Source organism: Zea mays, chromosome 10 (assembly GCF_902167145.1).
Source record: "Zea mays cultivar B73 chromosome 10, Zm-B73-REFERENCE-NAM-5.0, whole genome shotgun sequence".
Classification (NCBI taxonomy): Eukaryota; Viridiplantae; Streptophyta; class Magnoliopsida; order Poales; family Poaceae; genus Zea; species Zea mays.
The window spans coordinates 86,306,502-86,321,735 of NC_050105.1; the positions used below are offsets into that span (position 1 = coordinate 86,306,502).

The following is a 15,234-nucleotide window of genomic DNA, read 5'->3' on the forward strand; positions in this document are numbered from 1 at the left end:
GGCGCGGTGGATCCCTCGAGACCGCTTACAAACTTGAGTCGGGTCACCAACAAGATCTTCACGGTGATCACCGAGCTCCCAATGCCACCAAGCCATCTAGGTGATGCCGATCACCAAGAGTAACAAGCCGTAGACTTTCGCTTGACCAAGAGAAGTCTAATGCAAGTGGTGTGTGCTCTAGGTGGCTCTCGCTAGCGCTAATGAGGAACAAATGTGGGATTAAGATTCTCTAATCTCCTCACTAGGCTTTTGGTGCTTGCAATGCTCTAGCAATGTGCTGGAATAAATGTGGGGTGCAAGACATTGAATATGGTGGGTGGAGGGGGTATAAATAGCCTTCACCCACCAACTAGCCGTTACAGGCATTTCACTGCGCACGGGCGCACCGGACAGTCCGGTGCGCCACCGGTGCGCCAACGGTCGTTTCCAACGGCTAGTTCTGACAGTTAGCCGTTGAAGTCATGGCACACCGGACAGTGAACAGTCACTGTCCGGTGCACACCGGACAGTCCGGTGCACTGTCCGGTGCGCCACTATAATTCATTTCTGAACCAGTCGCGCTCGGGTTTTGCTGCACGTGGATACCTTCCCCTGGGCTGGCCTGGCCCACCTGGCAGATGGTGCACCGGACAGTCCGGTGCCCCAGGGCCAGAAACCCTACCTCTTGTTTTTTAGCTGATTTTCAAATCGGTTTTCGTTCTAACTTGTGAGTGAGTTCTAGAGTGACACCTAGCACTGTATGTGAGTGTGATTGTGCACCAACACTACACTAGAACTCTCTTGGTCAAACTACTCATCGACAACCCCTCTTTATAGTACGACTAAAAGAGAATAAAAGACCTAACTAAATCACGAGTGTCCACATCTCCTTGACACTAGGACTCCGTAGTCCTTCACCTTTTGTTTCGTCGTTTTAGCCGTCGCTTCGAGTTCTTATCTCCGGGATTGTTTTCACCGTTGTAGTACTTCTACCTGTAATGCGACCTAACTTACCATTTGTCTCTGCAAAACACACGTTAGTCACATATAACATTACGTTGTCATTAATCACTAAAACCAACCAGGGGTCTAGATGCTTTCACTAGTGTACAATTTATATTCAATGTTATAAAACACTTCTTTTATTAGGGTGTAGGTTTAAACCCCACCTTCTGTATCGCTATTTAACATTTTACGTCGAGTTGATTTAGAAAAAATGTAGTGTTTTTTTTAAAAAAATATGACATAAGACGAATGTTGAAACCTTTAAGTATAGTAGAGAATATTTTTTTACTAAAAGAATTACTATTCTTTTTTATTTAATAGAATACACAAGTAAAAATGTAAAATAATGACGGATCCGACCGTCCCGGCCAGCGGCGACGGCGAGCTGCCTTGGGGCCTGGCACTCCGGCAGAGTCGCAGAGAACAAACGGCTGCCACAGTGCCACGGCTTGCTCTGCGGCGAGCCTTGGGCACCGAGGCGCCTCCCATCCTCTAAGCTCCAGGTCCGTTCGCGCACACGTCATTCGAGATGAGCTCGGTTTCCGTTTTGAAGTTGTTTGCGTTTCTGCAGGATTCTCAAGTTTTCAAGTTGTTGCGCAGTTCCTTCTTCTCGGGGAAATCGATCCGGAGAGAATGGAAGAGCCGGATTGCCCAGAAGGTTCCGTTCCCGACCGCGGAGGAGAGCGGCGGACGGCTTCCCTGCCGCTGCCGGCCGCCTTCCTCGAGTTCCTCAGCGAGAACGGCCTGGACCCTGCGGTGTACTCAATGGCAGCCACCATCCCGCGCTACATAAGGTGACCGCCCCCCCCCCCCCCCCCCCCCCCCCCACTCGTGCTTGCTGTATTGCGCCTTTACACTGGTTGAGGTTGAGGGCCTCTTTGTTGCATATTTGTCTTGTATTTTGCATTTATGCTTGTTTGTTTGTTTGTTGCTATTCTAATTCCTTTTCTAAGTATGTTAAACAGGGAGCTTAATTTAGTTTTTCTTAATCCAAGGCTAAAACCAGGCATGGAGTCCAAGATCGCAGAGATTGAAGCCGAGTTGAAGTGTGCCCTTGACAAGGTTTTATGGCTGCCTGGGTTCTATGCGATTCCGCCGGAAATTCAGATTGCTGGCTCCAAGGCTTATCAGCAAGGGAAGGTAAGAGGAATTCACATTTGATTGTTCCGTTGTCCTGTTTAACGCCAGCATGATGCATTTTTTAATGTCCTATCTTTAAACGACTGTGGCAGCTAGTATAAATTGATGGCATGTGCTGTCTCATGGCGCATATGCAAAACTTTTCCAAGATGCCTTTGTCTGTAAATATACCCTATATTTTTTAGAAAAAGGAATAGTTCCGGCATCTGCGCGCACACAACCAAATTCTTATAAATTTGCCCTAAATGGCACTTGCATTCCATTTCCTTTAAAAAGTATAAATATTTGAAGAGGCGAGATGCAGTCAAACATAACTATATCAGTAAATGAGATGTTCAATTCGTAACAATGGGGTGTGAGTACAACTTATGCTGAATGCTCAACAAATACTCGCTACTGCAATTTGTGGCGGAAGCTGGAATTCCCCATGGCAAACCTACTATGTTATCATGTTTTTTCTTTTTTTCCATTTGCTTCAGCTGAAGATATTTTAAATGAATTGCAGATCTATGGAATTGATGCCGCTTCTGGAGCTGCTATATTAGCACTTGATGTTCGACCAGGAAATCATGTTCTTGACCTCTGTGCTGCCCCAGGTAAATTATCATATCAATATTTTTTTATTGGAGCATTGTTTTCTTAGTGTTAAATGGATACAATAATGACAAATGTGATGTGCTTGTTTAATGAACTGCATGGGTGCCACAGTGTAAAAGAACAACTTTAATGCATTACCATTACCATAAGAGCATGAAGTCAGTTCCAGGGTGATTGATCTTTGGTTAGGGAACATTTGATCCTGACATCCTGTTTTATCTATTGGGCCACATGTTCTATTTTTTTGATCGGAAAAGGCTATAGGGGAAATCCCTACAGCAACAAATTATATTAAATCAAAATAAACGAACTGTACAAAGAGCAAAGAGCAAAAGGAGAAAGAGAAGAACCAAAGAAAAAAGCCAAATGTTCCATTTGTATGAACTACCTGTAGTTTCAGCTATCCTTATTAAACGATAGGCTGTAACATGCAGTTTTGTGTTTTCTCCAGTAATACCTGTTGCATCCTTCATGTATTTCTAAACTTCACTCTGAGAAGTGGATGGTACCTGTGAAACTTGAGGCTGCAGCTATGTAGTCTTTCTAAAATCTTTTTGTCTATTATATTATTGTTATAGAATCATCTATTACATTTCTAAAGACTGCTGGCGTATGATTTTCCATATCTAGTGACACCCAGATGCATTCCTGTTTTCTTTGAACTATTACATCTTCAATTTAAACATGTACAATTGTTTTCTTAAAATAATGGAGCATCTTGCTATCAGTCTTGTAGCTTCTGTTAGGTTTTTCCTTTTTGTGATATTTATGTTATTCACTATGCTGACAATGCTGATATATGATATATTGGTATGCAAGGTGCAAAGCTTTGCATGCTCGCAGATACGCTTGGAACCACTGGTTCTCTGACTGGTGTTGATGTTGCAAAGCACCGCCTTGCGGCCTGTCGTACAATGTTGCAGAAGTATTCTCTTGGTGACCGTACTCGGCTCTTTGTTGCTGATGGAACTTTGTTTTCCCTTTTACCTGTGAACTCCAGGATGCAAAGAATGGAAGGTATTTTGGTTTTGAGGAACTCCTTCCCTTTCTTTCCTTGTTTCTGAAAACAGGAAAGGAAATGGCATTTTTTTGAGTTGATACATACATCTGCTTGCTGTCTGTCACAGGGTCAATTGGCGTTGAAGAAAATGGAAGCATATTCCCAGAATGGACTTCAAGGAGATCATGGAAGGATCGGCAGAAGACTAGGAAAGCAAATGCAAATGGTCAACAGCACCTACTGGCAGCTTCAGAACCTGAACTGATATACTATGGTAAACATTCAGGATTAGTTGGACAGTGTAAATCTGATGTCTTTTGTCCATCAGTTGATGATGAAGCTTGTACATCTGGCTATGACAAGGTATCCCTTTATAATCTCATAGCATATTAGCATCTTTTACTTGACGTGCGGGGATAAGATAGCCCCCGAATATTGTATTAAGAAAAAGACCTTCTCACACAGGTCGAGCAAACCACCGAACCCCTGCCCCACACATACACAGCGGCATTGAAGCCCATGTGAGAACGACCGCGACCGGGGCCGAGCCTTAGGTCTGTGCTTTGGCGTGGGACAGACGAGAGGATTTTTTTAACCACAGCCTGAAATTCGCTCCCACGGAGAGTCAAACCCAGGACCTGAGGACTAGGAGTGCTACTTAGACCACCTAACCAACTCAGCTAGAGGCCCTTTCACATATTATTAGCATCTTTTGCTTGGACTATAGCATATTAGCTCCCTTTTCTTGGTTAAATGTGCTTAGGATTATTTGAATTGAAGAGCAGTTGTGGTTCACTGGTTTGGTAAATGGTAACACTTAAGGCCTAGTTTGGGTAACTCTAGTATTGACTCCAATCCACATGTATTGACGTGGATTGGGGTTTAACTTAAACTAATTTACACCCTAATCCACCTCGTCACATGTGGATTGTGGTCAATACTAGAGTACCCAAACAAAGCCTAAGTTATTATCTTCATCTGCTGTGGTGCAAATATCTTTAGTGATGACTAATAAATTTTATTGTAACAACCTGTAGCAAGCAGCATGCACATGCTTCTCACTTTATTAGTTCATTTGAATGAAACATATGCAGGTCCTAGTGGATGCGGAGTGTACTCATGATGGATCCATAAAACATATTCAAAAATTTGAATTCTGGGGATGGAAAAGTCTAGATCGCCGCGTACTTGATGCTGAAAGAACTGAGAACCTTCTTCAGCTTCAGGTACCTCTTTCATTCAGGCAGTATCTATATTTTATCCAGTTAGGTACTTCCTCCAAATTGTAAGTCTTTTGGCTTTTCTAGAATCTAGATAGACATAGTGTATATCTAGGTGCATAGCAAAGGCTATGTACCCAGACTAGCTAAAACGACTTACATTTTGGAACAGAAGGACCGAAGGGGTATCTATTAATATGTCCTTGCGCTGAAGTTTCTGTTCCGCTACTTGTGAGATTTATGCTGTATATTCTCAACAGATGGTTTTGTAAACTTCATTTGTTATGCAGTTACATCTCCTCACAAATGGTTTTAAATTGTTGAAAACCGGTGGATCACTTGTATATAGTACTTGCAGGTGAGTAATATTTTTCTGGGAATTTGGCTTTATTGGAGTACAAACTTGGAACCTTATATATTTCTGACTCACCAAAATTCATACCCACTCCTGTGCCATTGTCATGCCATATTGTGTAATACCTACTGATTTTGTTTTCAAATAGCTTGACAGTTGCACAGAATGAATGCGTGGTTCAACAATTCCTTTCAACACACCCTTCTGCAGGTACAAACCATGTTACTCATAGTTCAGTGATTTTGTTCTATTTAGTTTGAAGAGTAGGGGCTCATTTTCTCATTTAGATTGTGTATCCTAGCTATTGTAACTTTCCTAAATGATATTCCTTATTCTTGTAAAAATGTTTAAATCAGCCGACCTCAGATTAATATGTGACCAGCATCCCAACTTTTCTTGGCCTGGTCTTCTTGTAGCTAGCCCAGTGGGCTGGACCTATATAGTTGACCGGTTGTGTCCAGAACTTAACTTGACTTGTCTTGACAAGACTCTTCCTGAATTCGTCCTGGCCTTTTAGCAAGGCATCTTAAATAATGTTTTGGTCTAGTCTCAACGTGCTGGATCTTTTTAACAGTGATCTATAGGATGACTGATGTAGGGGACAATGTTCAGTGTAGGCAACATTAGAGAAGTGTTAACTAATAAAACAAAGTGACATTAAACTCTATCGTGTCAACCAATAGAGAGAGGGCCTCTGGCGTAATGGTTAAGACTTCCGAATAGCACCTTCAGGTTCCGGGTTCGGTCCCCCTCGGGGGCGAATTTCTGGCTTGGTTAAAAAAATCTCCTCGCGGTGTCCCGCCCGCTCCCAGGTTACGTCCTGCACACCCTCCTCTGGCTAGGCCGTTGCAGAGTGGGTGGTGACGGTCCGTTAGTAATGGGAGGCCAAGGTTTGGAGATTTTCTCGGCCGGAATCATGTTTCGGTCTTTTCTTAATATAATACCGGGATGACGGTCTTTCCCTCTCCGCCCGAGTTTAGTATCAACCAATATGCGGAGAGCCTAAGACAGTAAGACATAATTAAGTGCACATATATATAAAAAAAGAAAAGTTAGATAATATGTTTTTTTAATTATGAACGACTCTAAAAGCGCAAACTTTGTTGTTTTGAAACTATTGATATTTCACTGATTGTTTATCTCAAAATGACCACATCTTCTCTAGAAAGTGCAAAATAAGGTTCGAGTAATTTTCGGTTGGAGTATGGAATTGCTGTCTTTATCCATGTTATTTGTTTTTAGTTCATTCAAGTTGATACCAAACTTCCTTGATAGCCTTCCATTATATGTTGCTTGTTTTTCCAGTTATGCTGATGCCCAGATCATGAAAATTATCCCTTGGTATCATGTTTTAAACTTCCAGATTTGCAGAAGATCAATTTGGCCGACAATTGGCCCTGCAGAAGTGGCGGCATCCCCAAAACACTGCGATTCGATCCTGCAGTTTCACAAACCAGTGGTCTTTTTGTTGCCAAGTTCTGTAAACTACCGACTTAAAGCATTTTCTGGTCTATCTTCCTGGACCATTCATGTCCTCTCACATGTAAAACTGGGTTTTCCTGTCAGCAACTAAATTACAAGTTGGTTCCCAATTCCCCTGCTTTTTTTTGTGATAAATTCTCATTTAATGTATGCTTCTAACTTTGGCGAGACAAAAGTTTCTGTTCTTGCAGTTGGATTGGTCAGTCAAATACCCAAACGATAGCAAACCAGGTACTCAAATGGCTGATGTTATCGGCATGAAACCAAATCAGTTCAAAGAGATTGGTGTTCTTTGTCCTCCTAAACGATGTTCTCTCTCCCATGATTCAAATTATGACTCATCAACTCGATTCTCTGGAAATTAGTATAGCTTTGAATATCTCCATTATTCTCTTGTAGATATATATCCAATATATACTTCTTCACTCGTTAGGCATTTTGCTCGATCCCAAACCTGGTTGTCATGCAAATATGCTATATATCGTTAAAAACATTTATGTGGTAGCTTATTAAATACAAACAAAACTTGCACCAAAACCGTGGCCTTGTGTATTGGACTTCTTTTGGAAACTTCATTTTGAAAATTAGTGCCGGCCGGATGCCTTCCACGCGTGCTCTTTCAGTCTTTCTTCATTCTTCTTCCTATGTGAACAATATAGGTGGTGGGACCCTGCTGGGGCTTATTCCTTATCGGAAATAGAGCAACAAGTTCACTTGGATAAAAAGAAGAAACAGCTTGCGTACGTATAACAAGGAGTCCTTTATTATTATTCTTATTATCTTAGTGTAAATATTATTATTATTAGGGGCGTTTACAGCGTAGCAAGTTCACTCTTGCAAGCAAGGGACTTTTACAAGAGCATGTAGCTAGTTAGTTCATTTGGAGTGTGAACATGTCTTATTTGCACACTTGCTTTTTTCCCCTCTCTTTATTTTCTCCATCTTCAGGATGGCTATTATTAGCTCCTTTGCATGCGTTCATGGAATTCTGCGTCAGAAAACCAAAACGGAAAATAGCATTATTGGTCAGTGTAATATACATGATATATATATGCTACGGTGGAGTTATTAGGATGATATATCTCTACTACTACTTATGTTAGTAGTGTAGGCGTCCACACACCCTCTCGGCGCATGGTTCTGCCTCTGCAGCCGCGACACCCGCGCGTGCCTTCGCCTCCGCCGCCGCGATGGCCGTGCCTCTGCCCCCGCCTCCTCCGCCCTCGCGACGCTGCGCCCTCCCCCGCGATGCCTGCGCCTTCGTCCCCGTGATGCTCGCGCCTACCCCCGCCTCCTCTGCCCCCGCGACACCGCGCGCGCAGCCTCCTCCCCGCGATGCCCGCCCAAGCTCCCAAATGCCGGCCCCCGTCTCCTCCACCGCGACTCCCCTCGCTCTCCCGAGACTCCCAGATGCTGGCCCCCGTATCCTCGGCCCTGATGCCGCCGCGATTCCCAGATGCCGGCCCCCGTATCCTCGGCCCCGCGCTCGCTCTCCTGAGCTCCGACGGGCTCCCGCCCTAGCCCCTGACACCATGTTGTGCCCAACCCTAAACCTAGCCACCACGCCGTCAACAACGCCACCTTCCTTCCTCGCCACCACACCTTCTTTAGATGGAAGGCGCGACTGGTGGCATCTTCCTGATCTCGGAGCACGTCTAATCCTCGCTCCAAATGCTGCTCCGCCCCCAATCCGTGCGGCATCTTCAGATGGAAGCCGGGACAATGCCCCATCCCCCTCTCCCGAGCCCCGACGACTGACATTCCAGGGATGTCGCTCTGCGATCCTCACCTCCTCGTCGTTGGCGGTCGCGCGACCTCCTGACCGTCGTCTCCGCCCGCGAGATCCCCCCGACTCGCCCACCTCTCCGTCCACAGCCGCCTCCATCACGCACCTCCACGCCGACGAGAAGGCTCGCCCACCTCTCAGTCCACGACTGCCTACGACGCGTCTTCTGAATAAAGGTCTATACATCTGATGTTTTGCTGAACGATGAATTAAGGAATCATCTCACAGTTTACAGTTTATTTAGATTACCATTTTTATTAGATTTGTTAATAAGGTTACAAGTAAATGTCTACTATCATGGATTGACTGGCCATTGAATGGAAATCTGAGTGTGAGATTAGTAATACTTGCGGATTGTTTGGCTGATTGACCTGGTTCGTTTGCGGTATGGTGGTTGGCGCAGATCTCTCGAAGCACCCGGTGGATGGGTTCTCTGCTGGGCTGGTCGACGACAGCAATGTCTTCGAGTGGCAGGTCACCATCATCGGACCGCCTGACACCCTATAGTGAGTCAGATCCTCTCCATCTCAAGCGTGCTTCCATGCCTTGTCAAGATGAATTGCTTGTTTGTTGTGTCGGTGCCATGAGCAATGGACTACGATGGTGTTTGTGTGGAGAACTGGAGATCTCGTCTGTGTGTTACTGTGGACCGGCATCTGGGACCATATGTTTTATAGAATATATTCCAAAAGCTTCACTTCTCAGAGCTAATCAAATTTGAGTTATCACGTTTTTAGTAGAACAATTCAACATATTCAGATCAGGGTCATGGATATGTTCTCGGTCAAGAGTCTTTATCTCTACTCGGTAAATACTTTCTTCAAAGATCAATCTATTAACTTGTTTACTGAGGCTACCAGATCACTCAACTGATTTTGTTCTGGCACATGGGAATATGCGTCTAAGATATGTTTTGGTTGAAAATTTGAATGGTTGAATTCTAGAATATTAAGTTTTTTTTCAAACAGAACAGTAGTAAAAGTCCTTTATTAGACAGTTAGTCTAGCTGATTTGGTTTGGCCGCAACTAACCCAGTCTTTAGCTGAGAGGCCTGAGGCCACCCGTCAAGTCTCCTTTGTTATGTAGGTCCACCGAATTGTCTACTATAAGGCAACAGTTTCATTACTATATCAACACAAGATGCATTGTATCCCCATCCTTTTCAAGATAAGTGGATTCGATCCACCACCAGTATGAGTTTTTGCTTGGCGTTTCCTTGAGTTGAAAGGGCAAAGAGTCGGTGAAGATGATGCAATGATTGTAGCAGATGTAGTTATTCTCTTATATGATCTTTTTTATTTTTTATCAAACACCCTTAAATAGAAAATTTCAATTCTAGGCCTTATCGCTGTGGAAATTAGAACCTATCCTTGCCATCTGCTGCTGCCACACTCTCATTTGGCTACAGCTGAATATGTCTCGCACTCTCGCAGGATTGGTTGTTGGACCTGTTTGGTGTTCTTCATGATGGGAAGAAGTCGTACCCGACCATTCTGGCATGTATGTTGGTAGTTTCTCTCGAGGTTTGTTTCCTGTCACTTCTGCTTAGCATCAGAATGGATTTAGTGTAATCGGTTTTTCATTTTTTCATACTATAGAACTTGGTTTGCAAGTTGTGAACAATGTTGATGATGCAGAGTTTATATTAGCCCATGGTACTGAAGTCTTTGGTTCACCTTCTAGCAATCCTCTTCCCAAAAGTCTCGAGAAGCTTGAGCAGGTTCTAATGCTTGGCCTAGAAAAGGGACTTCCAATGGTGCTGCCTAATCCAGAATTCCAGATTATGTCACTGTCGAAGCTTGAGATCTTCGTGTCATGTCTGGTATGTTTTTTTTGAACACGCTGGACATGTGTGTATCCTTATAGAGTAGAGAGATAAAATGAGAAACAATCCCATACAAAGCAACTTCTCCACCTTACCTAGGAGATAAGATAAAGTTGAAGCAAAACACCAAAGTTAATCATCTAATATACATGTAAACAATGAACCGACCTTACTGAAAACACTCGCACTGGACCCTCTCTGCGACCAAAAAAATAGCTCCTAGAGTTTTTAGGGACTAGAGGCTCAACTCATCTTTGTAGAAGTGTTGTGCTGATGGAAGTGATGGGGTTGCACCATAAAAAATGTTCCTGTAATTCCATAAGTACTTATACAATAGGGTTTGGAGGCTCGTCGGCAACCGGACAGGAAAACAGCAAGGCGGAAGGGCATTGCTCGATCGCTGGTCCGATGAGTGGCACTGTCAGGGAGCGTGACAGGGGCGACAAATCTAGACCTCCACGTCGGTAAGATGTTGTGGCAAAATGTCAGTGAGCTCACATTTTGAGGAGCTGAGGGTCAATGTCAGCGAGCTCACTGTTGAGGAGCTGAGGGTCCCTGAGTACCTGCAGTTCAAGGAACAACTTATGGAAGAAGGGTATGAATTCTTATATTCACCAATGAAGATGATCCTTTTGGTACTATTACAGGAGCAACAACAATAATAATCAATGGCACCTAAACATTTTCTTATCCTCTAAGTTCATGTATTTCATGTTTACTAATCATTCCTATTTTAGCTTTAAGGTTGAGGCTGGGAGAACTTACCATCGGACAGTTCTAGAGATACTTGACCAATTGGAAAAAGTATGTATGTTCCTAACTTTTCTATTTGAGTATATTTATATATATTGGGTTGCTTGTTGGAACTAATTTTTTGCGCTCCGAACTTCTGAAAATCTTTGCCATATCCATTTGATGATTATGTTCTGATTAAGTGATGGTGTCTAAGCACCAAAAATGAAAGCACCCTGACTCCCGCAACTGAAAATTGATATCAAGGTCTTTCTGTTTGATCTTGTTCACTGAGAATATGATGTACCCATTCACATTCTTTGCTTTCCCATATATTTTTCTAGCTTTCAATAGGATCCTTGTGAACCCAATCCACTATCATTTCTGCTTAAGTTGTCTCCCTAAAATGAAAGAAGTATAGACATTGACTTAGGAAGCATGACGAGGTAAAATGAAAATTAAACAAATCCTGACTATAGCACACATTCACGCCAAAGACCTTAAATTGCTTCATGTTTTAGCCCATTTCCCAGTGTGTGAATGGTGTTGTTGATCCTGAAATAAAATTGTTGGTTTTCTGTGCTGTTTTTCTTCACAAATTCTGGACAGTAGGTATGATTCATTTTTATCACTGAATATATTAGAATTCTTATCTTTTCAGTGTGCAAAATCATGTTCTCCTATTGATAGAAGCATTTATTTAGATTTGGCTTACATTGATGGATGAATATGATTTATATGAAGTTCCTGGTATCTATCGGCTTCATGGTATATCTCTACTACTCTTAAGAAGATACCAGGTATGTTCCTTTCCTTTCTTTTATTTTCTTAGCCCCATCTTTATCATGTTTTCACCATTACAGAGTTTGCCTACCGCCCCCGTTCGCCCGCAAGCAAACTCTAGCCGAGGAAGACGCGGTTTCTCACCTCTGCGCCCTCGCCAGTCCCACGAGCCCCGCCTTCCCTAGCCTCTCAATGCCTCCAGATTCTCTACCCCTTGCCCCCCAGTCGTTGTTTCCGCCCGCGCCGCTGACCCATGACCTCGCATGCGGGGCTAGGGTTTCCACATGCGATGGAAGTAGCGGTGATGACTTTGCTGTTGTTTGCATCTGCCTCGACTTCCTCGGTCCGGTCTTGCCATCTACCAGCGCTGCCTAGGTTTGCCTCTCCTGTCCTGCAGTGCTGAAGTTCCGCGTGTGCTGGTTGGTGTGTGTTACGCGTCTTGGAACGAGAGGGCAACTTCGATGCGGGGCTTTGATTGGCTGTTTTGTTTGTGGTGGGGGTAGTTGGGTTTGCGACATTTTTTAGGAAACCGATTGGTTTCGTTTCAGCTTGTTTTCAGAGAAGGGATAGTGGATTTGTCAACACTAGACTGGATTCCATAAAAATTTGATAGAATCAGTGCTTTCAGCTTTGAGCTAGACTACACATTTTTCTGTGAGGTTGCACCATTTTTCCCTAGATAACTTCTATGTTGAAATGGTTTAGTTCTGAAGCTGTCATTGTTAGATAATAACAAGGCAAATAGATGGTTACTGTGGCAGTCAAAAGTTTGAAGCCAGATGCGCTTCAAGGTCATAGAGAATGGGTGGTAAGTATTGTATGTCATTTTTATTTTTGAATGGAGTGTTGGAGGTATGGTTTTTAAAAATAATCACATTTCCAGGCAGAAGTTGACTTTCTGGGACAGTTGCATCATAAACACCTTATTAAGCTGATTGGATATTGTATTGAGGATGATCAAAGGTTACTTGTATATGAATTTCATGGCACGGGGAAGTCTTGAAAATCATCTTTTCAGAAGTAAGCAATCACCTAACAGAGTTAATGCTTTAAGTTGAGTAGATTTAGTGGCTTTATTAATAATTTGTTTCCCCACTTAGGCCTAACCAGTTTTTTTCTTCACTAAGTCTTCTTTCATTTTTTGAGCAACCTTGGATTTTTTTGGTTCTCTATCCTCTGTGACATCAGAGATAATTACATTCTAACTTGATTTGATTATGGTAATGTAGACCTGAACATTTTAACCTGCCCTTATTAAGTTTGATCTGTTCCAGTTACACCTGTTCAGATCTTCTTAGTTAAATACTAGATGAATTTCGCACACACAAAAAAGTTGCAATAGTACTGTAGTGAGCAAGGATACATGCCTACTACCAATGGTGGTGTTCATTCTATTGCTAACTTCTATATTGGTATTAGGTCATACCCATGTAACCATTATTATTTTGAAGGGGGGTAGGGACATTACCAGCTTTCCACAAAGTTGATTTTATTTTATGTGCCTAATCTTGTCGACCATAATTTTTCTATCTGCTCGTTCTTATGATCCTGTCATCTTACTTTGTTTAATCTTGAAGGGACTCTTCCCCTACCTTGGTCCAACAGGATGAAGATTGCTCTAGGTGCCGCGAAAGGACTAGCCTTCCTCCATGGAGGTCCCAAACCTGTTATTTACAAGGATTTTAAGACATTGAATGTTCTTCTTGATGTGGTACTTTATCTGTTCAATCTATTTCATATTGTGCCTAGACAATGCACGCTACCTTGTTAATTGTGGTGATTTTACTTCTTTTTTTTGAACATGTGGTGATTTTACTTCTGTAGGAGTACAACGCAAAACTATCTGATTTCGGTTTAGCAAAAGCTGGTCATCAGGGTGAAAAAACTCATGTATCTACTCGGGTTGTTGGCACCTATGGTTATGTTGCACCAGAGTATGTAATGACAGGTATCAGGGATAAACTTTTGACTTCAGTAGCTACCTATAGCAGAAATTATGTACCTTGTTTATCTGTTGCATGTTGGTTCTTTACACTGTTTTCTGAGCTTGTAGTTATTCTCGTGTTCACTCCATATTGGATAGTAAATTGGCTTAACATTTTTGTCCGAAGACATAAAACTAAGGTGCCATTACAAATGTTCTTCTTTCAAGTGAAACTGTGTTTTTCGTTTTTACATGCAGTAAAGGTTGTAAGGCTGTAGACTTATATAATGAATCTTGCGCTCCACTTCTTTGGGACATGATTTAACATTTCTTAACATTTCTCACTCTATAACGCTTTCAGATCACTTTTCATATGTTTTTTAGATGCACTTTTTTTTTGGAGACTAAGCCCTAAGGGCAACAATGGAGATGACCAGCGTCTTGGTTTATCAAGAGGAAGTTAATCCCTCTCAACTGAAACTCCCATCAAATTTGGGGCGTAGTGTGTCGATTCAGTTGTAACTATTATATGTCATTTTGGGTTAGCAAACTGTATCTACTAATTTCTCAGACTTATGCCTTTTGAGCTAGAAACTTGTGTAAGAATTTTTTGCACTCAGTGACATGCTGGATAGTGCGAGTAGCAGATTACAATAGTGACGGATGAACATTGTATTTTACTTTACATGATGGATTTTTTTGATGTGTAAGGCTTTTAAGGCATGTAAAAATTCTTAACTTTTAAAAGATGCTAACACGAATATAAAATTGCAATCATTATTCTTGAATTTCAATGTATCTTATCATAACATGTTCACTCCGTAGCAACGTACGGGCATTTACCTAGTATATATATATATACGCACGTGGTGCAGTCGAAGTTGAGGGTGAGCGGGAACGGCAGCGGCGCGCCGCACTGCGCGGGGAGGTCGCGGATGGCGTCGGCGTTGAGCGGCTGGTAATTGGCCGCCGCCTGCTTGACGCACTCGCACGCCTGCCGCCGCTCCGCCGGGCCGGACGGCATGGCCCTGATCCGCTTCACGCCGGCGCAGCACTCGGCGGCCGGGGCCGCCTCCTTGCCCGTCACGTAGCCGACGCAGGGGCGCAGGCTTGCGTCCACGTCCGCGCAGTTCACGTCCGCCCTAACCGCCGCCGCCGCCAGCAGGACCAACGCCACTGCTGCCACCGCTGTTGTTGCGGCGCCGCCCTTCTTCTTCATCATCGCCATCGATCGATCTGTGTCTCTCTCTCTCCCGAACTTGACTTGCTGCTGCTGGAGCTCGATCTTAGCTTGTTGCTGCTGCGTTCATGGAGCGGCTCGAGCGCTGGGGTTTTATAGGGCTTGCTGGGTCGGCGAAGCGGTTCAGCATCTTGTTGGTGCTGATGTTGCTCGTAATGGCAGCGCT

At 43.3% G+C, this 15,234-nt stretch overlaps 2 protein-coding genes and 1 pseudogene across 15 annotated transcripts; 2 read left to right on the plus strand and 1 right to left on the minus strand.

Moving 5' to 3' along the window:
* Window positions 1-1,283: 1,283 nt before the first annotated feature.
* On the plus strand, window positions 1,284-7,271 carry LOC100284258 (NOL1/NOP2/sun family protein). Of its 12 annotated transcripts, none has more exons than XR_004853046.1 (11): window positions 1,309-1,487; window positions 1,585-1,778; window positions 1,980-2,124; window positions 2,630-2,720; window positions 3,541-3,738; window positions 3,849-4,084; window positions 4,816-4,947; window positions 5,232-5,299; window positions 5,445-5,506; window positions 6,660-6,876; window positions 6,955-7,271. XR_004853046.1 is itself a non-coding variant. In XM_023301142.2 (10 exons), the coding sequence occupies exons 2-10, from the start codon at window positions 1,618-1,620 to the stop codon at window positions 6,791-6,793; spliced, it is 1,227 nt and encodes a 408-aa protein (XP_023156910.1). In that variant the 5' UTR covers window positions 1,284-1,487; window positions 1,585-1,617; the 3' UTR covers window positions 6,794-6,953. The 12 variants fall into 12 exon arrangements, 10 of the variants coding, with proteins under 10 accessions (XP_023156910.1, XP_035818968.1, XP_020400678.1 ...); XR_002265456.2 differs by having other exon boundaries at window positions 1,328-1,487; window positions 1,556-1,778; XM_023301142.2 differs by lacking the exon at window positions 6,955-7,271 and having other exon boundaries at window positions 1,284-1,487; window positions 6,660-6,953.
* Window positions 7,272-7,519: 248 nt separating this feature from the next.
* LOC103641336 (non-specific lipid-transfer protein A) lies at window positions 7,520-15,179 on the minus strand. 2 transcript variants are annotated; one of them, XM_008664692.4, is made up of 2 exons: window positions 14,672-15,179; window positions 7,520-7,766 (listed from the first exon to the last, which is right to left on the minus strand). In XM_008664692.4, exons 1-2 carry the CDS (start codon window positions 15,054-15,056, stop codon window positions 7,738-7,740), a joined length of 414 nt encoding a protein of 137 aa, XP_008662914.1. In that variant the 5' UTR covers window positions 15,057-15,179; the 3' UTR covers window positions 7,520-7,737. The 2 variants fall into 2 exon arrangements, with proteins under 2 accessions (XP_008662914.1, XP_023156969.1); XM_023301201.2 differs by lacking the exon at window positions 7,520-7,766 and adding an exon at window positions 10,433-10,952.
* LOC100502448 (receptor-like serine/threonine-protein kinase pseuodgene) lies at window positions 7,916-14,584 on the plus strand (annotated as a pseudogene). The gene is made up of 11 exons (NR_159650.1): window positions 7,916-8,740; window positions 8,968-9,070; window positions 9,998-10,087; window positions 10,202-10,386; window positions 10,727-10,984; window positions 11,127-11,193; window positions 11,783-11,921; window positions 12,631-12,712; window positions 12,788-12,924; window positions 13,482-13,615; window positions 13,729-14,584. The product of NR_159650.1 is annotated as a receptor-like serine/threonine-protein kinase pseuodgene (transcript).
* Window positions 15,180-15,234: the final 55 nt, after the last annotated feature.

Coding starts and splice junctions, on each gene's coding strand:
- LOC103641336 (XM_023301201.2), bottom strand. CDS start 15,056: ATGGCGATGATGAAGAAGAAGGGCGGCGCCGCAACAACAGCGGTGGCA. Junction 10,953..14,671: donor CGTATATATATATATACTAG/GTAAATGCCCGT, acceptor CTTGAACTGCAG/GTACTCAGGGACCCTCAGCT.
- LOC100284258 (XM_023301142.2), top strand. CDS start 1,618: ATGGAAGAGCCGGATTGCCCAGAAGGTTCCGTTCCCGACCGCGGAGGA. Junction 2,721..3,540: donor TGACCTCTGTGCTGCCCCAG/GTAAATTATCAT, acceptor TTGGTATGCAAG/GTGCAAAGCTTTGCATGCTC. Junction 4,085..4,815: donor GTACATCTGGCTATGACAAG/GTATCCCTTTAT, acceptor AAACATATGCAG/GTCCTAGTGGATGCGGAGTG.